The 27,717-nt window shown below is 32.8% G+C and overlaps 1 protein-coding gene across 1 annotated transcript in view; it reads left to right on the forward strand.

Annotated features, from left to right (window-relative positions):
• DMD (dystrophin) overlaps nucleotides 1-27,717 on the forward strand; it is a 1,602,346-nt gene that overhangs the window by 439,902 nt on the left and 1,134,727 nt on the right. Inside the window, exon 37 of the mRNA XM_069463910.1 lies at nucleotides 13,701-13,895. Coding sequence (XP_069320011.1) covers nucleotides 13,701-13,895 — 195 coding nt within the window. The remainder of the gene's footprint in view (nucleotides 1-13,700; nucleotides 13,896-27,717) is intronic.

A 27,717-nucleotide genomic window follows, 5' to 3' on the forward strand; every position in this document is an offset into this window, starting at 1 on the left:
GATTGTGAATTGTGCTGCTATAAACATTTGGGTGCAGGTGGATTTAGAAAATAAATATCTAAGATCTCAGGTAATTATTCTTTTAAAATATATGATCTAAAACAGAATTAAAAGTGATTATGTGAGCATGATTTCTTAGAGTTAAAAGTTGTAAATTCACTGGGCAGCACAGTGCAATTTTATGTTGGAAATCTTCCCATGGGAAGATACCATGACAATTATTTCCTGGAACATTGACAGAGAACAAGCTATTTCAGGAGAAGCTATCTTGATTGTAAAGTGGAGCACATTAAGCCCAAGGTATCATTAAATTCACAAAACTTTAAGAAATAATTGAACATAATTTTTGGTAAGAGAAAAATGGTTTTGTTCAGTGACTGTTATATTTTGCAAAGTTATTTATACCTGGTAAAGTATATTATTTTGGGAAAATAATATTAAATACAATAGTTTCCATACACACAGAGCACCTCATTTATTCAGAGGTCAGATGGACATTGTTGTAATTTGCCTGGAACACAGCCAAGAATCAGGAAAGGAGTAGAACAAAAGGCCTCTGGATCCCCAAAATTGATTTTATAATGTTCATGTAGTCCAAAGCTTACTTATATTTCTATAGGAGATGATTTTTCAAGTCCTTTTTTGAAGATTTTCAAAATTTTTGTTCTGATTATAGAGATAATACCAATAAACTTAATTATCTTGTTTTTCTACTCCCAATAAATTAGAAGTCAAAAGGAGGCAGAAAGAATAAATGACTAAGGTAGAAAATAATAGCTACAGCCTGGTAGTGAGGCAAAAAAGAATCTGCATATTAATATAAAGACATATGGTCTTGAGAATCTGTTTAGCACAGGACAACATAAATGGGGGAAAGAGGAAGAGAGAGAGAGAAAGAGAGGGAGCGAGAGAAAGAACAAATAATTTGTGTTTATATCATTTAATTAATTTGATTTATATTTACAGGGAATTTAATTGTTTTAATGGTTTATTCACAAATAAAGTTAGGTAAAGGAATTATTAACCTCTTACCTACTATGTGTAAAAGTGTTTAATACATAATCACTCATGACTTATTAGCTTCCTAAATCACAAACTACCATTACCAGCTGACTTATACCTCTATCTATGTTTACATCTATGTGTGTGTGTGCACATATGCATATATTCATATATGTTACATATGAGTTTACTTATATAGCTATGTTATACCTATTTATATCCATTAAGTTACTTTGTAAAATATACACTTTGCCTTTGAAAAAATGCCTGCTGAACTCATCAAAATTGTGATTTTTGTAGTTTTTTTCTCCAACTTTTAGTCAAGTTCCCAAAATTCTGTTTTGTGACTCCCTACTTTTTATTGAAGGCATATAAAATTATTGTGAACATTTAAAAGGAGAATAGAATTTAGGGTAGCTGTCAAACTCATGTTACTTGAAATTAGATCAGACAATTTTATAAATAGTGTTATCAATATATTGCAAAGTTACTAGTGCCTCTTCAAATCAAGGGCACTTAGATAAAGATGGCCTATTGTGCCAGGCCACAGAGGAAAACTTTTCAGTTTTAGCAAAGCAATTTCAAAAGCATGTAGAGCATTGAAGCAATCACTTCTAAACTGCAAACAAAAATCTGCCATTTCATTGATTATCCTTAGCTAAATGTCTGCTTTGGCTTGAGTATATTTTTCCTTAGTTATATGTGCTTTAATTAGTTGTTTGTAAATTGAGCTCTTAAAACCAGTCACAATAGATCTCATATTGGATGCCCTCACATAAGACTGCTATTTTCCATTTGCTGTTAAAGTTCCTCACTCATCTCCTGGAATCTCGGGCACCTAAAAAGAATTATCTTTTCTTCATGTGCATCAGCAGCCACCAATCTTTACCAGGGCTCTTCTGTCAATTGAGTATACAGCGAGGGGCACCAATGTTGCTTTAGGTGATGATTTCAAATTCTTTCAAAATATATTCATCCTGCCTTCTTATGCATCTTGTCTTGTTCTTTACTTCCATAAGTTTCAGAATCAATCAATAGTACATGCCTTCCTACAGCTTCAATTGAAGTAAAAACGGTCTATTATGGTAAAGTCATTTGGAAGGGGCCATGCCTACTCACAATCATGTTACATAAAGTCTATATACATGGGCAACGTATGTAACCTGAACTTTTGTACCCCCATAATAAGCTGAAATAAAAAAAAAAGAATAAAATTGGGAATTAAAACCAAAAAAAGTCTTTATTTACCACTGCAATCTCTATCTTTTTGCTTCTACTAATTAATGCTAGTTCAGAGCTATATAGAGTTGTTTTAAATGTATTACAATTTTAGTTTAACAGGTCAAGCAATACAAATTTGTATTAAGAAAATATTAATACTCTTCATTTCTTCCTACTGCCAATTCCACCCCCTCTAAAATAAATGTTTCCAGGTTAGTATTACCTTTTTATACTATTTGCTATGCTTCTTAACCATAAATATTATATATGTATGTTTTCACTCTTTTTAAAAGTATTGCTTTATTCCATAAATGGTTTTAAATATAACGGTCTATCAGGAACATTTTTACAAGCAATGCATACAGATCTAATGCATTCTTTGTAAAAGCCTTAGAAGATGAACCAAAATTTATTCCATCATTCCTCTACATGTCCTGATTATCATATTATGATAAGGAAAGATGACCTGTAAAATCTCTATTTTCTATCCATTTTTAAAGGTTCCTTTATGTATATATGATCTTTTTTAATGCCCCAGTGATATGGAAGAAGTATATGATTTTTCCATTGTGCACAAAATATGGATTAAATTTAGCTTGTTGGATTAAATAAAACCATCTTTATCCTTGGTTATTGTTTTTGGCTATTTCAGTCTCACAAATTTAGGAATAGGTACATGAAAGGTACCAGTTACAGCTGTGATTTTATCACATCCTTTTTTATTTCTACTAATTTTCGCCTTATGTAGAATGCAGCCAATTGTTTGAGGAATAACAATTAATGACTTCTGTGTTTTTGGTAAGAAATGTGATTTTTTATCATTACAGTGGTTCTCTTAGACCCATTTAATGCATTTTGCTCTTAAATTATATTTCATTTAATATTATTATTTTGACTCTCACTTGTTAAAAATTATTTTCTTGATATATCATCACACATCACTAGATAAGACACCATTGTGACCTTGTTTTTTGATGTGTTTCTTATAAACAGATTATAAATGGAGTATTTTAAACTAGTCTGAGAGTATTTTGTCTTTTGATGGGGAAATTTAACCACCTTCATTTTTGTTAGGATAACTCTTACAATTGTATACTTTTTTAAATTCATTCTGTCATATTTATGGTCGTTATTTTATCATACATTTTATTTCCTCTTATCCCTTGTCCATAATCTTATAATTCATTATCTTCCTCACTCCACTCTATTGCATCCCTCACCACACTTCCAGATAATTTCTAAGTTGAATCCTTTGAATTTCTATTTTATTAGTGCTTAGTTTGCTTTTTTAAGCAATATTTTTAAGCCTATATTTCTGTACTGTTACACTAAAATTAAACAAGAACATTGCCCTCCCAACTAAGATGAGCTATCTATTCAGCAAACTCCTCATTCTTTTCAAGTCAAGACAAAAACCCTTTAAAACTCAATAATTTATCATTTTAGTTCCTGACTACTATTGTTTTCTCTTATAGTATCCCTTATCTAGTTCAAGAAGTCATGTTGTCACTTAAATTACACTTAAACTATCATTGTTCCATAAAATTTTGATTAAAACCCTCACAGGATTTATTGTCCATCACTGTTTCTTTGTACTTTTCATTTCCTTTTGCTTATAAATACTTATTATATAGTTGTCCCTTGGTATCTGTTGGGGACCACTCCTCCACTCCTCTCCCCCTGCCTCCCACAGATACCAAAATCAGCAGATGCTCAAGTCCCTTATATAAAATGGCATAGTATTTGCATATAACCTACATACATCCTCCCATATACTTTAAATCATCTCTAGATTACTTAAGATACCTAATACAATGTAAATGCTATGTAAACAGTTGTTTTATTTTTTAGGGAATAGTGACAAGAAAAAAGTCTGTACATGTTCAATACAGACACAACCATCCATATTGTTTTCAAGTATGTTTGATACATGGTTGGTTGAATCCATGGGTGTGGAACCCAAGGATACAGAGAACCAACTGTACTTTATTTTTAATTTGGTTGGAATACTTGAAAAATGTCCTCATAAAAATACATAAGGATGTGTACTTTTTAAACTGTGCATTTTCAAAATGATCTTTCTTTTGGAATGATCATGATCATGATGGGTTTATTGGATAAAGACAACATTTTTTAATCTCTCTCCTTTTAGTTGTCTCTGTAGGTTATGGATAATTGTCTTCTAGTTTCCATGGTTTTCTAACTTCCAATGTTTTCTACCTTTCCTTGTTTCCAGTGAGAAGCCTGATTCTAGTTCAAGTTTCATTCCTTTATTCTTAAACTTGTCTCTTTTTCTCAAACTCTGTAGGATGCTCCCCACTCCACCCCTTGAAGTTCAGAAATTTCACTAGGATATAATTCAATATGTTTTTAATATGTATCTCTACTTATTCTTTAATTCTTTTTTGTATTTGGATAACATTTTCAACTTTAATCAATTAACAATTTTTTAGCTCAGGAAAATTTTCTATTATGAATATTTTAATTATTATATCTCTTCCAACTTTTCTCTTTTCTTATTCTGGTACTTATATTCACTTAATAGCTTTCCTAGATCTATCCTCTAAGTCTCTTATTTTTTCACTATTGATTTAAATTTCTTTCTATTTTTCTTTATGTTGTGGGATACTTCATTGTTTTGAATTTCCAAAATCCACATTTTATTTTTAGCAATGACTATTCTCTTTTCCAAACTGTTTATGGAATTTCTTAAAACCCGCTATTAGGGTTTCTGCACTCTACTGTTATCTTTTTAATGTTTTCCATTTTAGTTTTATTAAAGCTCTCTTCTATTTCTTCTAGTGTATTACTTATATGCACTCTCAGCTTTGTCTTCCTTCTTCATTCCTTGTGTCTCCTGAAATAGTTTGTTTGTTTGTTTGTTTTTTTTCTCTCTCTCATGCTTAAGTCAAAGAGTATGAAATTTCTTAGCACAAATGCAGTTCAGGTTTTGGGGTTCTGATGTATAGTGATTGAGAAGCATCAAAGATAAAGGAATTTTTTTTGTCTGGTGAAGTATGATTTAACAAGCTGGTGCCTCTTTGGAAGTATGTATAGGTAAACATCTCTGATTTCATGAACAAGGTGTAGAGGTAAGGCTATCCTCAACCATTTAGTATAGCCACTGTGCAGTAATGCCTACATGAAGCAAATTAGCAGGTATTGACTCCTTCTTGGGTCAAACAGATCTTAAATCAGTGGTCTCTAACATATCACCCCACATATATACCTGAAAATCATCAAACCCATAATCTCCGTCCCATACTGTGCCAGAGATTCACATATCTTTCACAGACCATCAGTTCATGATCTTTGTCTCTCCATCTGCAACTTTTTTTCTATAATTTGAGATCCTGTTGCATATATTCTGCTAGATTCCAGCAGTTAGTCATGGTTATTTTGAAGTTAAGTCAATCTACTCAGCTGAGAAAGAGATGGAAAATGTGTATATTAAGTGCTGTCTCTCCATTGTCTCAATATTTCCATTTTGCATGTCTGTATGCATATACACACATACATATATGTGCATATATAATAAGCTTTGAACAGATAAATAATGCATACATATTACATATAATTCACAATAGATGCTTTTATTAATAATCTTCATCAGAGCTAAGTAAGGTTACTTAGAGATTTAGGCTATTTCTACATGAAAGGAAAATATACTGTATTAAAATCAAATATAACATACTAATAAATTTATTGAATTTTAAGGTTTTGACATTTTAAATTTGGTTTACTAGCCAGTGTAATTCACCTTTGTGGGAAAAAAATCTAGATATGCTACAAAGATTATTTTCTGATAGATACAATACTAGTATTAGAATTTTTCATATAAAATAAAGATCTTAATCTTTGCATTATTGAATTGCTATATTATTTAAAATTAAACACTTTGTTATATTTTTAATCTTAGCAATTTGAAAAAAAGAAACAAATATATTTTTTTAATAATTGCTATTATGGGAGAATATTGAGTGTGCATTAGGTACATTTGACCATAGGAAGTAGTGGACATCCCATTGGATGGAGACTGAGTGAGTGGGATAGAAAGCCATCACAGAATATATTTGACTGTTAGCCCTATTTATAAAGAAAATACATTGGCATTCTCTAAATTAGTGCTATTCAATAGAACTTTCTGAGACAATTTAAATGTTTTGTATCCACACTATCCAATACAGTAGCCACTGGGCACTGTGACTATTAGCACTTAAAACTTGGCTAATACAATTGAAGGACTAAATTTTTAATTGCATTTTCTTTTAATTAATTTTATTAGTAAAATTGTGGCTAATGATTACCATGTTAGACAATGCAATTTTAGGCATCTCACTATCACTCACATTTCTAACAAAGAAAAAATATTATATAAAAGCATAATTATGACATATTCTTACTCAGACATAGATACTGAGTTGTTACAGTAAATAATCTAGAGATAAATAGTAGCCACATTTTCTGAGATGCTTGATAAGTGTAGTATGGAAATAAATAATATCATGGATCCATTTTTCAAAATCCACTCGAGCTGGAAATTCTACAGGGCAATAGAAATTGAGTGATGTAGTAGGATAAAATATTACTGCAAATTTTGCGGTACCTCCATACTTATTTTTTCTTGTATTGCTATTATTTTCACATTTAGTTAAATATAGGTATGTGTGTATGTGTGTGTGTGTGTGTTCATTTTTACATGTGAACATACGAATAAATTTCTATGCTACATATTCCCAAGATGGTGTAGCTTACTGTCAAAAATGTATGTTAGATATATAAACAAAAAGTTTTATGAGCAGAGTTACCAAAGATTAAAATTATTTCTTGATTTCAAATCATCTCAGAACTTTCATTCTGCTAATAGGCTTTGTGATATCCATGAAGGGGCTAAAATTAATATCTTCTAAAATTTTCTGTATAACACTGCCTCAAATAATTGCTTCTGTTTATATTCACATATAATGAGTTACATTACTATCTGAAAGACAATTGAAGGGCCAAAATATGTATATACAATGGCATTTAGCTAGTGTGCTTTAAATTGGAGAAATGCAGCATAGTTAAATCACATATACCTTTTAAATCTATACCAATAAAGATTACACTATGAAATGAAGAAAATATTCCTGTTTGAATTCTGGTAATTCCAAAATATATATTATATTATGACTGTAAACCGAAGAAATTCTAGCCAAATATTTATTTTAAAAAAATTATCCTTTTGAGTTGATACTTGTTTCTTCATTCATTTATGTAACAAATATTTTTGATAACTTACTATATGATAGGTATTATGCATGAGTCTTTGCTGCATTTATTTTTCATTGTAAGGTAGTTAGTGTATATAATCCTATATATTAACTTCTCTTCTTATTTTATTAGAGATTTTTTACAAGGGAGGCCAAGTGTGTTGGTGCTTATATGTTAGTGCTTATCTTGGTAGCAACCAAAAGTTCTGCTTTTACTTCTCTCGCAGACCCTACTTAGTGAATAAAATTCTACCAAGTTACTAATTTATGTTAATTCATTGAAAATCCTTATTAAAATGCAAATGTTGTCCTTTGAAGGAAAATACTTTAAACCACTATAAGCCATTGACATATTTTCCAGTTTCAGTTTATCTGTGTAATTAGATATTAATCGAGCTTGGCCCTGAGGAATTATGTAAGTTTGATGGTGTGGAAGGGAAGAATCAACATGAGGCAGGTCAATGAGTAGGTCTGGCCTGTTATTTTATAAAGGACACTATACATACCTGACTTCCTAGAAGTGGAAGTAGAATATACTTAAAGACTGGCAAATCCAGTTTTATCTGTGTATCTCTTTCACTGACAGCCTGCCTTTCTCCAAAAATTTATTCTAATTTTAGAAAATAAATAATATCACTATAAGGGATGATTTTCTGCAATATCTTACTTTGATTATTTAATGTATTTTAGGGTTTTATTATTTTTTAACAAAGAGGGTAGGTTATAATTTTAATACAGTTTGTTGATTAATTATTTAATGATTATTCTAGGGTTGATACTCCCTTTTTTGTTATATAGCTTCACATAAGCAATTTTCTAGTGTTACAATAAGGAGGAGGAAACCACTTATGAGCAAACACTATTCGTCGCTATTGTCCCTATACTGAGTCATAACCAATACATCTGGACTCATTAGACTGATCATTCAAGGCCTTTCTACCTAGTGACTTGATTAAAACATGCAAGGCCAAGTACTGTCAGAATGCTAGTATTACCATACCATTTATGTATATCCAGATCACTGAACATGGCAGACTAAAACCATACCTACTTCATCTGTGTCATATTATTCAGGGTTTTTTTTAATGCTTTATCATTTGAGACTTTTTTGCCCCTTCCTCTGGACCAATATTGTCTTTTTTGACAAATTTGATTATTTGATTTGTCTTTTTATGCTTATAAGGTCTATTAATGATGGATGGGAAATAAATAAAAATAGCTCAACTTTCCTTATCACTATAATGATCCCTGGAAGGAAACTTAATTTTTTTTTTCTCTGAAGACCGTTGGGTCTAAGAGACAAAGCTACTTGTCTAAGATAACTTACGTCTTTCCCATTTCCATTTCATTTATGACCCATCAGAAACCACCTGAAGCCTGTAATCATATTTAGGATTTACACACAATTGTGTTATTACTTTAAGATAATCTGTAATATTTAAGAATTGCCTTTTGAGGAAAGATAATCAAATATAAATATACAGATTTTCATATCATGGCACACAGATTTGCATATCATGGCTCACCTTAGGTCATTAATAAATATTCTTACTTTATTTTGAAGAGTTGGCACATCTTCATCTTCATTAACACTAACAAAGTAAAAATGTGGCGCCAGCACTATATTACCTTTTATGTAAATAATAGTCTATGTTGTTAGACTTTTAATGCATTGATATATTTTCTGTGTACCATATTTATATGAGATATATAGATATTTTGAGGCACATGTCATAATAATATGGCATATAGCACATTTTTCTTATTGAGTTTCTTTGACCTCATAACTCATAAATAGGCCAGTATAACCACAATGCGTTTGAAGGAGAGAGAACTCTTTTAAATCATGAAGAAATACATTTCTTAATCCACCATTTGTTTCAAAACAGAATTGCTACTATTCATGCAGTTGGTGGCCCTTCAAGAAAAAAAAACTCGAGTACTGAAACAATGTGATAACTAAAGTTTCAGAGAAACTAAAGTTTATTTAAAACTTTATAAGTGTGATACCCATACCTATTTACATAGCTCAAAATCTCAAGACTGTTTTGACCTCAACTTTAGATCATATAAATCATAGTTTTGTTCTATAATAATCCTTTTTTAAACATTATTGAACTTTTCATTTTTACATCAATATATGTACTTTAGGGCTTTCCTTCACACTACTTGATTTATGTTTCCAGACAATGAAGCTAGTATATTCTATTGGGTATATATAGTTAGAAAAGAAAATGAACAAAGAGAAATAAAATGAATTAGTGGGGCTATAGCACTTTCTTGTTAATGATGCATGAATGAATATCTATAATGGTATAAGATAGTAAAGAACGTTAACAAAAGCAAGTTGATTTTCAAAAGGTTAGACAGGATTTGTACACATCAGAATTCAGAAAGATATAATTATTCAAGGCAGAGTTAATGAAATTCAAATGAAAAGGCTTAATCTGAATATGAGTTCATGGATTTTGCATAAAGAAGAAAAATGAACGTGATGCTTCCAATTACACTGATTTTTTAATAACTGTCTGGAATTTTTATTAAACCAAACTGAAAGTCATTTGGTGGATGTGGCTTATTCATTATAAAACTGCATGACTGTGTCAAAAGAAATGCTATACTTTTAAAGAATAGATACTACTAGACCTCCAAATGTCTGATTCTTTTTGTTTCAATTTGTGGCTGTTTCTTGTGTATGAAAATTATAAAAGTTCTCTATATATTAGAAATTATTATATCTATTACAATGTTATAATAAATTAGAATATCCAACATTTATAAAACATTTTTTCTCTAGAAAACAAGTTCACAGTTACCTAGTTGTGTCAAATAGTTTTTGGACTATTTCTATTTCTCATGAAAGTTCACAAGATTATCACTTAGCTGTCCATATTCAGCTGATCTGTACCACTTAACTTCTGTTATCTATAGTGACCAGATATTACATATCAAGGTAGTAGGAGAAACTAAATCCTTCACTAGATCAGTCTTCATTAAATATATTGAATGTATAATATTAACCTTTTGGAGTTTAATTTACTAAATCTTGCTGAATTACTGCCCATAGATAATTATAATCGGAAGCATTTTAGGAATTATAGGCATTCTAATTTGTTTTTTGTAATAAAAAGAAAAGCTTTTCACAAGATTACTTATCAGTAGTTTAGGATAGCAAAGATTGCAATATTTTTCTCCTTCAGATCTTTCCTAAAGTAACAAACTATCCATTTTATTTTTTAATTGCTCTCATCAACTGTAACAGTTTGAATATTTTTAATTGTTCTGGAAAATTTGTTCATGCCATGTCTGAGCATGGAGTGAATAGGCAGTGGCATGATTAGTCCACTTATTTCCATGAATTGATACCGATTGCTCTAAGACTTATCTTTGAAAGTCTTGAAAATAATTTCAATATGCATGTTGTTAGAGCATTCCCCACCTGTGGTACAACAGCTAATGTTTCTTTAAACGGTATTACAATCAGGTTAATAAAAGCTTCACCATTAAAGAAAATTTTTTAAACATGGTTTCTAGAACAAGATATAAAATTTCAATTAATTGAAAAATTTGGAAATTAAATGCCACATAACATTCTTTTAAAAGAGATTTCTGTTTAAATATAGATGGTGTGCTGATGAATATTATGAGGAAATTAAGTACATTTAATTAGTATGTAATAAAAAAATCTATGACAGACACATACACGATCACCCGAAAAGCTTAACAAATGAGAAGCCAGATGACAGCACGCTGCCTACATTCTTAGAGCCCTGGTTCAGGACTGCAGAGGATGCTAGATTTTATTTGCTGAGACACAGCATTCCAGTCTTCAGAGCTGTGTGGCCAGCAATAATTACTATATAAGTGAATCCCTTCTTTATTTAAATTTTCTGTATGCAAAACAAAATATAATTAGCTGAAAATGCCAAGGAAGTAGAATTTTAGGTTTTAAATTTTGTTTCAGGAAGTTAAATCCAAGTTAAATCAAATGCAAGTATATTATTAGTGCCTTTTGTCTTTTGTTATTTGACCATTCAGTTAAGTTCCTTTCTGTCTATAATCCATAATTACTATATGTATGAAGCACTCATATGAATTTAAGATAGCTGAGAGTATTTCAAATGGGAGTAATGAAGATCAAGAAAACTACATTTCAAACAAGAAACATAAAAAATATATAAAGAGCAACTTAGGATCATTTTTCTTTTAAGAAAAAATGATGAGGACATACATCAAAACCTGTGGGAACTCACACTTTATTTTAATGAGAATCAAATGTTTTCTAAATATTTTGAAGATGAGTTTCATTATAAAACAACTCCCTTGATTAAAGAAAATAAATAAATAACAGAGAAACACTGCAATTTATCCTCTACCCAATTCAGTCCCTAATAACAAAAGCCATTATTCTCTAAATCCTTGCAGATATAAAATGCATATCACTAAAAACAAAGGTAATTGCACCATTATATAAAAATATTATAAGAAATATTCTTGTTTTAGATAATGTAAAATTGTCTTTATCACAGGGGTTAAAGTAACTGATGCAAATAACAAAATGAGTGTAGTAACTTGTAAATTTTATTAAGAACAACATAGTCACCAGTCTAATGTAATGCATGCAAATCACAATAAATTTGTGTGACTTGAGCTGTTGACTCTACTACTTAGTGTTAAACCTAATGTGTTAGTGGAAATTTCACATTCAAATAGCCTGATGATTTATTTTTCTTTTAAATGGGTGAAATGTTTACTTTGAAATGAAGAAAATATGAATTTGGGTATTAAAATATATGATTAAATGCTGAATTTTCTTCATCAAACTTAACTCAAATTTGATGAGGAAAATTATCTAAATGTAAATGAGAAATGTGTATACATTATCATTCCATTGATCATGAAGGAATGTGTATCGTGGGTTTGGCAAAGATATACGCAGTAAACCAAATGTTGTGAAAGGTGTAATTATGCCATTTAAAAGCTAATTTGTACAATTTTATGCAGTTTTATGTCATAAGTAGATGACATATCTAAACTAGAATTATTTTATTTTTATAGCATTAAGAATTGTGTATAAAAGTCCTGGGCTAGAGAAATTAAAAAGAAAACATAAACTGACCAGCTTACAATTTTTACTCATCTTTGTGTGGGATTCATTCTGGCATCCCAAGGTCCATTTAATTACGTTACTGCAAAAGTGAGTATGGTCTTATCATAAAAGGCTGGTGCAGTAATAAATGGTTGTGTTAGCATGCTTATCGTCCAAACTTCCCCAGAGATCCTGCCACTGAAACCCTCAGCTGACCCCATCAACAGGTAGGTGGCAGTTGATCAATTCAAAACAAAGTTACTGGGAGAATAATTTCAATTACAAGGATTTTTCTGCCTATAGCATAGACAGAAGAGAGCAGAGGTCATCCATCTTTCTGAATATGTGTGTCAAGTAGTATTTATTTCTTGCTCTTATAAGGAATAGGGAAAGAGACATTACTGGGAAACTCCAAAAGGACTCTGGAGCTGCGATTTCTCATCATTCCTAGCACTTGGATCCCAGTTAGGAAAGTGTAGATGCAGGAAAAGAGTCTGGGTACTCCCTTACATCTCAGGACTTTCTGGAGTTCTTATTAAAATAAAAGTTCCACGGTCAGCCCCTATTTATATGGCACCTTAATTAGCAGCTTAGCTTAGTAAGAAACTGTCATCAAAGACAGGAAGTTGTTAATGTATGGAATTTGGAGTTGAAGAGTGCTTAGTAGGAAAGTATATACCGGCCAAACCCACTTTGTGCTTCTTGTACCTCAATCAAGATTGGGGGAAAATTATAGGAAAGTTCCTTTGTTATAAATAAAACAGATATGGACCCCATACTCAATCCCATATCTAGATTTTCAGAAAGCTTAGAATTAAAATTTAAATGCTAGTTGCAAGAATTACCCTTTTCTTAGGGCAAAACTACCCTCCTCATGATCTCATGGCTCTTGGTTTTTCATTTTAGATTCATTGTGTTAATGTGTATGTATCACTTATTATGAAATGCTTCTAACACTTCTTGGAAGGAGATTGTATATAAACAATACATAACCTTTTTTACTAGATTTATCATCATAAGTTTTTTTTTTTAATACAGTTTCAGCCCTCTGTCACCTATATACTTGGACCTATGTAATAGAAGATTTTTTGTTACTAGGAAGCTAAAAGAATTGTTCTTTTGTATATCTATACCAGCACACTGTTCGTGAAGAAACGATGGTGGTGATGACTGAAGACATGCCTTTGGAAATTTCTTATGTGCCTTCTACTTATCTGACTGAGATCACTCATGTCTCACAAGCTCTATCAGAAGTGGAACAACTTCTCAATGCTCCTGACCTCTGTGCTAAAGATTTTGAAGATCTTTTTAAACAAGAGGAATCACTGAAGGTAAAAGTAAAGCACTTTCATTTAAATTTTACAAGATGATCATATTGACCATTTATAACACCTGAAGAGTTGACTTATATTGTACACTTAGTGAAGGCATTTTGACTTACACATGGAATTCTTAAAAATACTTTATAGGATGATTAGCTTTAGAAATCTGGGGGTATATAGATATAAACTAGAAGAGATGCTTTATAATATTTAGTGTTAAGAAAATTCCCAAACAGAAGAATATACAAAAATAATAGTTTTCATATACACTCAGGGCAGAAAGAGATCACCAAAAAACAGGTTTTGATATAAGAATAGTTTATTTCCAGCCAATACATTACATTCCTTTTTTCCCCCAAAAAGGGAAAATTAAATGAGATTTTAAATTTTATCTATTGTTCATTGAATTTTATATTTTCCACTTATACATATTCAATTTCAAATTAATGTCAACACCTATATGATGATATATGGAATATAATTGAACAGAAATCAATCAAATATTTTATTTAAAACTGCCAGCCAAAGGCTACCAATGAAATTGGGCTTTTTTCAAACCTCTAACAGCAAGTTATTGAATTCTGAACTAAGACAAATCATGATGAGGGAATAGGCTATGAAATTTAGAAGGCAGTGTCTAAAGATAAATGAATGTAGCATCAAGAAAATGTACATAATAATGTGTATCTCAAGATAATTTTTGTGATCATACATTTCACACTCAGAATGAAATATTATAGCATAACCAGAGCTTGGTATTTTCCAATGCAAACAGCATAGGGTTATAGACAGAAGATGAGTTTGCTATCAGCAGCACATATTAGCTAAAGTATTTTATACTCTAAATGATTTCTTAGGAGCTCATTCCATATCACACATTTGCTTGTATAAGTATACAAATAGCTAAAGCTATTTGTTTGTTTTGGAATTGGTGTTGCAGTATCTTGAGTGATTTGACTTTAATGTCTTACATTATATCAAATAAGCTGTAAAATTACACACTAAAATAAAATAAGAGATACATAGATCTCTGGAACTTGGCTATCCATTTCAGTGAGGTGTTATTTCTTATTCTCTTTGAAGTAAAAGTCAAATCACTTCTGAGTACAGTGAAGAAAAGAAACCTAATCAATTGATAAAGGAGACATGCCAGCATTCCTGTAATTATTCACATTAACTAATTTCTCGTGACAGCACAGTTTGTAAGTTCATCATTGTCATTCAACATGTAAATCACTGCTAATGAGCTAATATTCATTCTTTTCCATGTTCATGGACATTTGGGTCATGAGAGCAGTGACCCTGAACTTACTAAGTTGCCCACTGAATATCTTTATTACCATAGCTTTTAACCTCGCACACGCAGAATAATAGGCCCCTGGCTACACTCATAGCTAATCATTTGTTCATCCTGATATATTTAGTACTATTTTAGCTGACACCAGTTATAACAGTATTGATTATTGTGGTTTGTAAGAAGGTGTTATTGCAGGTGTAATTTAGCTGGATTATTGAATCTCATGAGATGCAGTTGTGGGTATAATTTCGTCTCCATCCCCCAAAATCTCTGGCAGCAGGCAAATGGGCTTTCTACCTTTGTGGACTTTTTGAAGGGGGATACTGAGCTCAGACTTTTCAATGAATATGTATTTCCTCTTAAAGGCATTCATCATTGTCATTATCCAGTAGTAAAAATAGAAAAGCAGTGAATAAATTGTACAGCTGCTGGTTGGGAAGGTTTGAAATTAAATTGTGGTTGATTTTATTCCTGACAGATTTTCATGAATCAAATTACAGAACTATAGTAGGTATTGCTGCAGTTTAATATACATATTTCTTGAAAGCACAATACAACACAAATAATGTATAATACTTTAAAATATTTACTTTCTGAGCAAAATATAACTAAAATAGCACATATGGTTTCAATAGACAAATTGGAAAACTACCTAATCATTTTGACAGGGACTGTGCAGGTAAACACTTACTTACATATGGAAATATGCATTTAGTGACTGATATACTAACCAAGCATAACTAGAGATGAATGAGAAACATATACATAAGTAATATTTATTCTCATTTCAGAGTCAATATGGGCATTGTTGATTGATTGTGATTGTTTATATGTAAAAAGTTTAAGATGTTCCTTACATAGGCAATAGTATCATAATTTTGAAAGAATTAAATTTTTTGAAAGTGTTAAACAATATTAGGAATAATTCTCACTTTATTTTTAAGAAAAAATTATTGTCTCAATAATTTTGCCAAAATATAATTACTATGTTAAATCATCAAATCTTGCCTTAAAATATCTCATATGAAAGCATAAGTGTAGGAATTCTTAGCATCACAAGTTTTAAGTTACCGAAAGCTTTGCCCTTGTGAGTGTTAAATATTTGAAATCTTGTCATTAAAGCAGAAATTATGCATTTAAGAGGCCCAACTGAAAGGATTTATCCTAATGCCTCCACATACCTAATTTTACTGAAAGCCTCAGTTTCATTGGAGTATGAGAATTCTTGGGACCTCACCTATATCCTTACCTCACTCAGCATTCCCTACACTATGACTGGCAGCTGCCAACTCCAAGTGTCTGTGACTGCTTTAGGGGCCTCTCTAGTCATCAAAGTCCACAAGTTGCAGGGAGTTAAAGCTCCATATCCCCAGACTCCCCAGCAAACCTCAACCAATAACATATGGCTTTTGGTGGATGCACTGTTCGAGGTGAATAAAACATGCTGTGTTTTTGGTAACCAAGAGGATGGACATAAGTGTGGAAATATGAAAAAAGCTCACAGGTGTGTTGGCAGGAGAATTGGTCCTAATGTAGAATTTAAATAGAATAAAAACAATAAATGTAGCCCTTGTTTAACCTCAACAACACAAGAAAGGGCTGTTAGTGAACTTAAAAAGCCAAAAGTGGTATGAAACAAAGTTGTTCAAGTCTTCTTCGATCGGTTCATACTTTAGGCATGGCTCTTGAGACCTAAAATAAGTTGTTAGGACAAGCAATAACCTAAGCAGGAGTCAGCCTTGGTTATCAGCCTTGCTCTCTTGGTAGAAGAAATAGAGTAAATAGAGGAAAGGCCCATAAGAGTGAGCCTATGTTGATCAAAGAGCAGCAAAAAGGCCAGAGTGGCTGAAATAGAATGTGCCAGGCAGGGAGAGAGTACTAGGGAATAAAGTCCCTAGTACCCTAGGGTCCAGATTGTAAAGGGCCTGGTAGACCATTGTAAAGGCTACCTTTCCCTCTGAGTGAGATGGGAGCCATTGTAGGTTTTGGAACAGTAGAGTGACATGATCTGATTTATGTTTTAAAGGGATCACATTGGCCCCTGGGTTGTGAGTACCAAGGGGACCAAGCAAGGAGTCCACTTGGAGAAGAGATAGATGCTGGGAGCTTGGACTAGACTGGTAATGAGAGAATGTAAGATTCTAGAAATGTTTTCAAATTAAAGATAGCAGATTTATATCTGTATTCACAGAAAAACTTAAGCATGTGTGTATAAAGACCCATTCTCAGCAGATTTGGGGCTCAGGAGAATTTTGGTGTCCTATGAAATTGGCAGAGGATCCCTTGAGTGATGTAAGATTTCTTCTCTGATATTTTGTTCTCCCATATCAGTCTTACCTTGAAGTGGGGAAAAAAGGGTTGGCATTGGAGATCTTGACACTTTGGTCAAGATCTTTCTCCTTTGGAATCTATTTCATAATATTTAAGCAAAAATTTAATAATACCAATTACTTAAATGAAGACAAAACTACACCATGAGCAAAGTGACTGCTTTTCTATCCCAATATTAGAGGAATTAGATAATAGCAGGAAACAGCATATATACCAATCAGAAGAAAATATCTGAAGGAAGTAAAAGAATGATTGTTTATGTGCATATTGTAATACCAGGGGCATGCCCTATAAAGTGATAGATTCTTTTTTTACTGATTTAATAATATTGCAACACAAGGATATTGCATTTATTCTAAATTAAATAATCATGGATCATACACAATTTCAAAACAAAATTTGATTCCAAATGCTTTTTCAATTCTATTTAAATTTTCTAATATAACAGTTTGGTACATGAAAAATATGATTTTTATTAATGTACTGCCACATTGTAAATATTGATTTTTTCAGACTATAAACATTTGGAATAATGTAATCATTCAGTGATTTCTCTGAGGAAAATCGCGTTTTTTTTTTATTTCAGGATATTATGAGAGTATAAACGTTTTGGTTACATTTTATATCTTTGCCTCACCCAAGTGAGGTTTAGAGGCTTGCCCTTCCCCTCTACAATGCTCACCGCATCCATTAGTTGTGATTTTACTCCTCCCAACCCCCTAATCCCTGGAGAATATTACTACCATGTGAGTGTTGATCAGTTAGTGCCAATTTGATGGCGAGTACATGTGGAGACTATTCCTCTGATCTTGTGATACCTCACTGCAGATAATGGGCTCAAACTCAATCCAGGAAAATATAAGAGGTGCTAGATCACTGCCGTTTCTTATAATTGAGTAATATTCCATTGTATACATATACCAAATTTTAGTAATCCACTCATGAATTGATGGGCACTTGGGTTGTTTCCACATCCTTACAATAGTGAATTGTGCTGCCATAAACATTTGAGTGCAGATGTCTTTATTACAGAATGTCTTTTGCTCTTTTGGGTAGATGCCCAACAGTGCTATTGCTGGATCGAACGGTATTTCTATTTTTAACTCTTTGAGGTATCTCCAAATTCTTTTCCACAGAGGTTGCACCAATCTGCAGTCCCACCAGCAGTGTAAGAGTGTTCCTGTCTCTCCACATCCTCACCAGCATTTGTTGTTTTGGGATTTTTTGATAGAGACCAATCTCACTGGGGTTAGGTGATATCTCACTGTGGTTTTGATTTGCATTTCTCTAATGATTAGAGATGTTGAGAATTTTTATATGTTTGCTGGCCATTATTCTGTCTTCTTTTGAAAAGTTTCTGTTCATTTCCTTTGCCCATTTATTGATGGAGTTGTTCAATTTTTGCTTGTTGATTTTTTTAAGTTCTAGACAGATTCTTGTTATCTGCCCTTTATTAGATGTGTAGAGAGCAAATATTTTCTCCCATTCTGTAGGCTGTCTATTCGCTCTAATGATAGTTTCCTTGGCTGTCTAAAAGCTTTTTAATTTGATCAGATCCCATTTATTTATTTTTGTTGCTGCTGTGATTGCTTTGGGGGTCTTCTTCAAAAATTCTTTGCCTAGGCCAATATCTGAAAGGGTCTTTCTGACATCTTCTTCCAGAATTCTTAAGGTTTCATGCCTTAGGTTTAAGTCTGTTATCCATCTTGAATTGATTTTTGTGAGAGGTGAGAGGTGAGAGGTGAGAGGTGAGGATTCAGTTTCAATCTTCTGCATGTAGCTATCCAGTTTTCCCAGCACCATTTATTGAAAAGAGATTCTTTTTCCCAGTGTATCTGGAAATGAAGCCATCTGCATATGGTAATCTAATCTTTGACAAAGCAGACAAAAATCACGTTTTTTTCAACTAACACATTTATTCATTCATAAATATAATTCCTATTTTAATAGCTTTTATGATTTGGGATTTATTTGTTTGATTTGCTATATATAAATTCATGTATTACTTTACAAATATTAATCTATTAACTATAAGTTAAATCCTGCTTAAATCTTTTCTATAGTACCTTATATTTCATTTTTCTTATAATGAAGAGACTAGATATTTACTGCATTGTAGTCATGCTCAACTCATGTTTATATGTGCTTTGGTATAGTTTTCTTTTATATTTTATACAAATTTCTTTTTATAGGAAATTATTCACTCTTTTCTCCCCACTATTATTTTATGATACCCAGCAGTTGTCCTACTGTGACTCCCATGCTACAATTTACTCCCAACTCTGCCAAAATTTACTTTAAGAACTCACTCCTACTCCTTCCATTCTCCCAGCAAGAATATTTTGATAATCCCCATCCTATAAATTCTGAAAGGCAGAAACTTCTATATTAATGCTTACAAATCATGAGGCTGGTAGTAATTCTGAGGTTGCAATTAAGTTGTAGGGAGGTTTTCCTTCTATTCATGAACAATTCAAGCTGTGCTTCAAATAATTATGATGTCATTTTTTGATCTGTGATATATAATTACTGATTCGTTATTTGTACAAAGACAATGCATCATCCTATGGAGAACATTTTGGCCAAAATATATAGTTGTGTTCAGTAAGTGTTTTTTCACATGTGAACAATAAACCATGCAGAAAAAATCAAAAGGTCAACTTACCATGGCGCCACTAAAAATAACTTCTAAAATTTCTTTAGAAGCACAGAAAAACCTAGTTAATAAGTGCTTTAATGCCTTTTGATTGAACACTCTCCCCAATTTGATATGTCATTAATGTAGTTCCTGGTAGCTGGATGGGACATAACGAGTGTAAGAATTAGATTTATATAGGGTGTTGCCTTCATCTGTCAGATAAAGATAAATTCCTGAGAGTGAAAATGAACTGGATTTTGAGTCTTTGGTAGTCCGATTTCTCTTTTTCAATTTTAAGATAGATCTACTCCCCAACGGCTGCTGTCACAACAGCTACTAATGGATTTCTCTAATCCTTTTTTCTTAGAAATGAAAGTTGTGTGTTTCTCTGTTAACCAAGTTACAAAGTGTCTCAAGGCATTTTTGATACTTAAAACTGCATAAAGCTATTATTTTCACTTTCCCAAATATGAAAGCAATAGTGTAGGGTTTTATAAATCTATAAACACACGAACATGCGTTTAAGTGTATGTATACCCATTTAACTGTAGTACAGCATTTATCAAGAAGGTGATATTAAGTCAGCAAAAGATAAAATTTTTAGTATTTGTAATACTTTGTAAATGAGCCATCTACTCTTTCTGACCTGCTCCCTACAGTGACCGATATCCATCATATCTATAACCACCAGGAAGAAAAAAAATAGTATTTTGTTTTTCTTCTTCACCACTGTATCTACAACTTTTAGAATAGTACCTGGCACTTAGTAAGTACTTAATGTACATATATTGAATGAATGAGTTATGATCTGGTACATCCAGGTATGGACTCTGTGAAAGAAGAGGACAGAGCATTGTTTATCAGTGCCAAGAATAAAAAAGTAAATAAAATTATTCTCTTTTATATTGTAACCTAACTGATTGAGTGAAATCATGCAAACATTCTAAAACTCTACACATATATAAGCATGGAGAAATGTGCCCTAGGTTTGCACATGCTAAATTTTAGAACAATCATGTATGAAAATGTATGGTAGGGAACCCACATTTAATTAAAATATTACAAATATTTTTCCTAATCACTAAGCTTGTATTATATAGTCATCACAAGCAGTAGCCTAAAGAGTTTGAAAAAGCAGTGTATTTGAACCTAGAAAACTTAGATTTAAGCATCCAATCTGATTTTTAATAATTGTGTCCTTGGGCAAGTCATATAAAATTTCTAAGTCTGTTTTCTTAACATTGAATTAGATCAATAAAAATACCTGTCCAAGCCTACTCAGCAGTACTGTTGTGAAGACACAGTGAAATTATGTAGTGTTATGTAGAGAAATTCTTGTTAAAATGTATAATTATATTAATTTCAAGATTTTTAAAATCCATATTGCTTCATCAAATACCCCAAAACATAAATATTATTTTAAAATAAATGTTCATGTGAAGAATCCTAAAAACAAATTACCTTTAACCATGTGTTAAACCTCATGAAATTGCATATTTATATGTAAAAAATTTAAATAAATGTGTTAACAATCACATAAAATATACATAAAGTTATTTCCAAATTTGGGACTAGCCTAAAGGTAAAAAAAAAAAAATAAAGTAAAAGAAGAGAATGCATGTAAGCTAAAAAATGTTTACTTTCGACAAAAATCTTCTGTTAGAGAATCTTATATACTTTAAATAATATTATTTTATTATACAGATGCTCCTCAACTTATGCTTGGGTTAGATCTTGATAAACTCATTGTAAGTTAAAAATATTTTAAGTCAAAAATGCATTTAATACATCTAACCTACCTTAAACATGCTCTGAACACTTACATTAGCCTATAGTTGGGCAAAATCATGTAACACAAAGCCTAATTTATAATAAAGTGTAGACTGTTTTGTATAATTTATTGAATACTCTACTGAAATATGGTTTCTATTGAATGTGTATCACTTTCCCACCATCCTAAAGTTGAAAAATTATTAAGTTGGACCATTGAAAGTTGGGGACCATCTGTATTTCCAGCCCAGTTATTACTTGTTCAGGGGTAACATTTTTTATTCTACTATTTATTTCAGATATCAGATAACTCACTTTTTAATATTTCTCTTGACATACAGAAATATAAACTCTAAATCATTCCAAGTTTTCATGTACTATACCTTTACCAAGAAGAGGATGCTGTTTTCTAATTTGTTTTTTGTTGTTGTTTAGTTTTTAGAGTTTTGTTTTTTTAATGAAATGTGTTGATTCACTTTTTCCAACTATATTTGAGTAACATAAAATGGTTTATTTTAATTCTGATTTACAAACCATGACTTAAGCTATTCAAAAATATTGAAGATCTAGATTAAGAAAGGTGTAATCAGTAGTGTTTTGTTGCTGGTGGTGGTCTTTTTATCTTCAGAGTCTTAATATTTGCTTTTGTTGTTTATCTTTTGCCATTTAAAAAAGCTAGTTTGTATTCATTTTCCCCCTTAAATTTGTAACCATGAGCATATTAATATTGTAATAATATTCAGTTGAACTTTGTGAATTGCCATGATGTCAATGAAAATGTTTAAGTATTGGCAATTCCATATAGTTCAATCTAATACCCCAGCCTGCTTATTTCTGAATATTAATGCATATCGTTAAACATTCTGAGAGAAAAATCAAGAAGTTTGTGTTGTAAATTGCATGTAATTAATGGGTACCAATTACTATCAATTTTCAAATTTAATTTGCCAAACCTTAGGCAAAAGATTAAAAGACTTTTGGCTGGGCACAGTGGTTCACACCTATAATCCTTGCACTCTGGGAGGCTGAGGCAGGAGGATTGCTTGAAGTCAGGTGTTCCAGACCAGCCTGAGGAAGAGAAAGACCCCATCTCTACTAAAAATAGAAAAATTAGCCAGGTGTGGTGGTACGGGCCTGTAGTCCCAGCTACTAGGGAGGCTGAGGCAGGAGGATCGCTTGAGCCCATGAGTTTGAGGTTGCAGTGAATTACAATGATGCCATGGCACTCTAGCCCCAGCAACAGAGCAAGACTCTGTCTCAAAAAAAAAAAAAAAAAAAAAAAGATTAAAGGACTTTTTCATCATTAGGGTAATATGTGGCACTTCCAAAAAAGGTAAGGAAATTGATAAGATTGTCAAGGTCCTGCTCCCATATCATGTTTTTTGGTGTGTTTTTGTGTGTGTGTGTGTGTGTGTGTGTTGTTTTGTTTTAGACTTATATATTCAGGTTCATAATAATTGTATAAAACAGTGGTTTTGCTTTTCTATACCCCATGTAAAACACTATCATGGAAAGCATGTTTCCACAATATCAACAGCCTTAGTCATTTATAAAATGGATATAATATTGCCAAATATTTTCCCATTTTACCAAAATAGTCTAATGTCATTTGTATTAATTTATACGTATTTGATTACAATTTATTTTGTATAGTAGTTATCTATAAACTTGCTTGATCATTAATACTGGATTTTCAGCTCTTTATCAAAATAATAAGATGCTCATGATTGCATATTTAAATGGGATAAACAGTGTAAAATGAAAAGAATAAAGAAAAGTGTCCTGCCCTCATTTCTTAATCCCATTCCTTGGGAGTAACCAATTTTTGAGGTTTCCTTGGATTGTTGTATTGCCTTTGAATTTTTCTCCATAAAACCTACCACTCCCTCATCTGTTAAGTTACACAAGACTTGAAAGTATACCCAGGTTTTAAGAAATTTGGAAATATAGAATGCCATATGTTTTTAACTAAGAGAGAAGCATTCGCTTGCATACAACTCTCCTGTGCCGTGTATAAAAGCCAATTTTTCTATCAGGATTTTCTGTAAAATGATTTAGACAATGTGAACAACTTAACACAAAATGGACCTATCATAAAATCACTGGTGAAACTGTTCTCAGTTTAGTTGGTACTGACAGACTGAATCATTGTGTTTGAGGAACACTTAGAGCTATGAAGTGCACGTTTTATGATTTTTCCTTTGTTTTTGTTGATGCTCTGTGGCATCTGAGAGACATAGGGCAGACATAATTCTGAATGAAGGACTTTTTTTTTCGATATATTTTATTTTATTTTTTTGTTTTTCAGCTCATTATGGGGGTACAAAAGTTCAGGCTATATGCATTGCCCATGCCTCCCCATCCCCCCGAGTCTGAGATTCAATTGTGTCCATTCCCTAGACAGTGCACATCACACTCATCATGTAGGTGTGCACTCCTCCCCTCCCCCCAACCCATCCCCCCCAGTCAGAACTTCAAGCATGACCATTCCCCACTGCAGTGCGGTGCGCATCGCACTCATCAAGTAGGTATACATCCATCCCTTCCGCCCAGCCCCGACCTCTGTCCGATACCCAATTGGTGTTATTCCCAAATGTGCACTCAGGGAAACCAGTTTGCTGGTGAGAACATGTGGTGCTTATTTTTCCATTCTTGGGATACTTCACTTAATAGAATGGGTTCCAACTCTCTCTGGGAGAACCAAAGAAATGCCATATCGCCATTATTTCTAATAGCTGAGTAATATTTCATGGTATACATATACCACATTTTGCTAATCCATTCATGAATTGATGGGCATTTGGGTTGTTTCCACATCTTTGTGATTGTGAATTGTGCTGCTATAAACATTCAGGTGCAGGTGTCTTTTATATAGAACGACTTTTGTTCTTCTGGGTAGATGCCCAATAATGGGATTGCTGGATCAAATGGTAGGTCTACTTGAATCTGTTTAAGGTATCTCCATATTGTTTTCCACAGGGGTTGTACTAGTTTACAGTCCCACCAGCAGTGTATGAGTGTTCCTGTCTCTCCGCATTCACGCCAACATGTATTGTTTTGGGACTTTTTGATAAAGGCCATTCTCAAAACTGCCTGGTATTGGCACAAGTGCAGGGACACAGACCAGTGGAACAGAACAGAAAATCCAAATATAAAACCATCCTCATATAGCCATCTAATCTTTGACAAAGCAGACAAAAACATACTCTGGGGAAAATATTCCTTATTTAATAAATGATGCTGGGAAAACTGGATATCCACATGTAGAAGACTAAACCAGGACACACAGCTCTCACCTCTCACAAAAATCAAATCAGAGTGCTTAACAGACTTAAACCTTAGGTCGGAAACTATTAGAATTCTAGAAGAAAACATAGGAAAAACTCTTACAGACATTGGCCTAGGCAAAGAATTTATGAAGAAGACCCCTAAGGTAATCACAGCAACAACAAAAATAAGTAAATGGAACCTGATCAAATTAAAAAGCTTCTGCACAGCCAAAGAAACAGTCACGAGAATAAACAGACAACCTACAGAATGGGAAAAAATTTTCGCATGCTACACATCAGATAAAGGACTGATAACAAGAATCTATTTAGAACTCAGGAAAATCAGTAAGAAAAAATCGAACAACCCTATCAAAAAGTGGGCAAAGGACATGAATAGAAATTTCTCAAAAGAAGATATAAGAATGGCTAACAAACATATGAAAAAATGTTCAACATCTCTAATCATCAGGGAAATGCAAATCAAAACCACAAGGACTTTGTTTTTAAGTAGCTCAGGTACTGTGAGGAAACCATGGGGGAAACTCAGCCAGGAAATGGAGATGGCCTATTATTCCACTATTTAACAGCTAAATAATCAGTAAAAGCAAAATAGAATAAACAAGGAGATATTTGAACAACTCATAACATCTCTCCAGGGCTGAATGCATATCTACAATGGTTGGAGAACAATGTAACAAATCTAAAAGGTTCAATGATTTCATTCAAATTGGATTTTCATAAGCAAGTTCAACTCAGCTTTTCACTTCAAGTCAACAAATATTTATGAAGGCCCAAATTCTGTGCTTAACATTTTAAAAGATAAGAGAGAGATTAAGACATGATCCCTACACTCTGATAATTTGTAGCATTATTGAATATTCATGTCTTAGTTATACAAACAAGTTAGAAATTTATAAAATAAAGGCAGAAAGGACATAATCCAAGCAAAAATATATAGTATAAGACATGAGTGTAAATTAATTCATGAAGAGAAGAAAGCAGTGTAGAAAGCAAAAACTTGGAAGAATTTTATAGAGGAGAAAGCCTTAGGTTTAGTTTTGAATACAACTGGAATCTGAACTAATCTGGAATCTAATAGCTAACACTTATTATTTATGTGCCAGGACATGTTCTAAACTCTTATAGTAACTCATATGGTCATCACAACAACCCTATGAGGAAAGCACTTATTTTATACTCATATTCAAACAGAGAAAATGAGAGCCAGAGCAGTTATGTGACTTGCTCATGTGAGACAGTTTGTAAATAACATAATTGGAGTCCCATCTTGTGTGTTCTAGCTCCAGAGTCTCCGCTCTTAACTACTATACTATACAGTTTCTTGATATAGAAAAATGTTCTCAAAGTTAGAGGTACAGTGTTAGTAAGGGTTAAAAAAATGTATCAGAAAGCTATATCTCAAGGGTTAACAAAGAGATTGTCCTTCCCTATCAAAAATGTCTTTGTTGGCAAGGCACTGGGAGATCAAGTTCGATAAAAACTGTGGGTCTGGCTTTTTTTTTTTTCTGGAGTCTTAAATGCCTAAAAGATGTGCTTGAAACTGTCCAAAAAGCTATAGATGATCATTGATGGATTTAAGTCAGAGAAAAACTTTATGGATTTTTCTTCTAGTTCCTGGATTTGTGTGTGTGTGTCTGGTTTCTTTGTGTTGGTTATCCATTTTTTTCTTGTATATCTTTGAGTTTTCTTACAATCCATGTTTGAAATTCTTCTTCTATCATTTTAGTCTTCTGAATTTGGTTGATGTCCATTGCTAGAGATCTGGTGTTCCTCTTTGGGGGTGTGCTTTCCGTTTGATTCTTCATACTTCCAGAGTTCTTTCACTGATTCCTTCCCATCTGGATCAGCTGTTGCTTCTTACCTTTAGATTTTCATTTGAATAATGGCATGCCTTGTTTAGTCTCTGAGCCAGTAGGTGGTGTTTGTGGGTGGGATTCAACCACACTCTATATGATGAGTCAGTAGATGCACTTAAAGAATGTGCAGAATGACCTCCCTGTCAGTAGGTGGCGCTTGCAGGGAGGAGCAGGCTGCAGTGTTATTTTGGGGTCCTGTAACTAGCTCTTGTTTCTCTGGAGAGACACTCTGGTGCCTCATATGGTGGATGGTACCCTGGGATTTCCAGGTATGTCCTTATTCTCCACCTCAGGAGAGGCAAGTTGGGGAGTGAGTCTGGGCAGAGCTGCGTTGGGTGAGTTTGCCCTCAAGCACTACAAATGCTGTTAGCAGTGGTCAAAGTTTTGTTCTCTGCTTCTGGGCAAATCTGCTAGGGAGGGGCTAAAATGGCCCCACTCAGCTGAAAGGTCTGGGTATGGGGGTAGAGCTGTCTGAGACCCACAGGCTGGAGCAGGCCTTGCTCCCTTCTGCCCTCCCCTATTCCACAGTTTCTTCCAGGTCTCCACCAGCAGGCAGGACCTCAAGCCAGTGGATCTCCCCTGGCTGTGATGCAGGCCAGGAGGGTTCCTGCCCAGGATTGCAGGCAGCCTGAGCTGGGCACAGGGCCTT

Source organism: Eulemur rufifrons, chromosome 30 (assembly GCF_041146395.1).
Source record: "Eulemur rufifrons isolate Redbay chromosome 30, OSU_ERuf_1, whole genome shotgun sequence".
Classification (NCBI taxonomy): domain Eukaryota; kingdom Metazoa; phylum Chordata; class Mammalia; order Primates; family Lemuridae; genus Eulemur; species Eulemur rufifrons.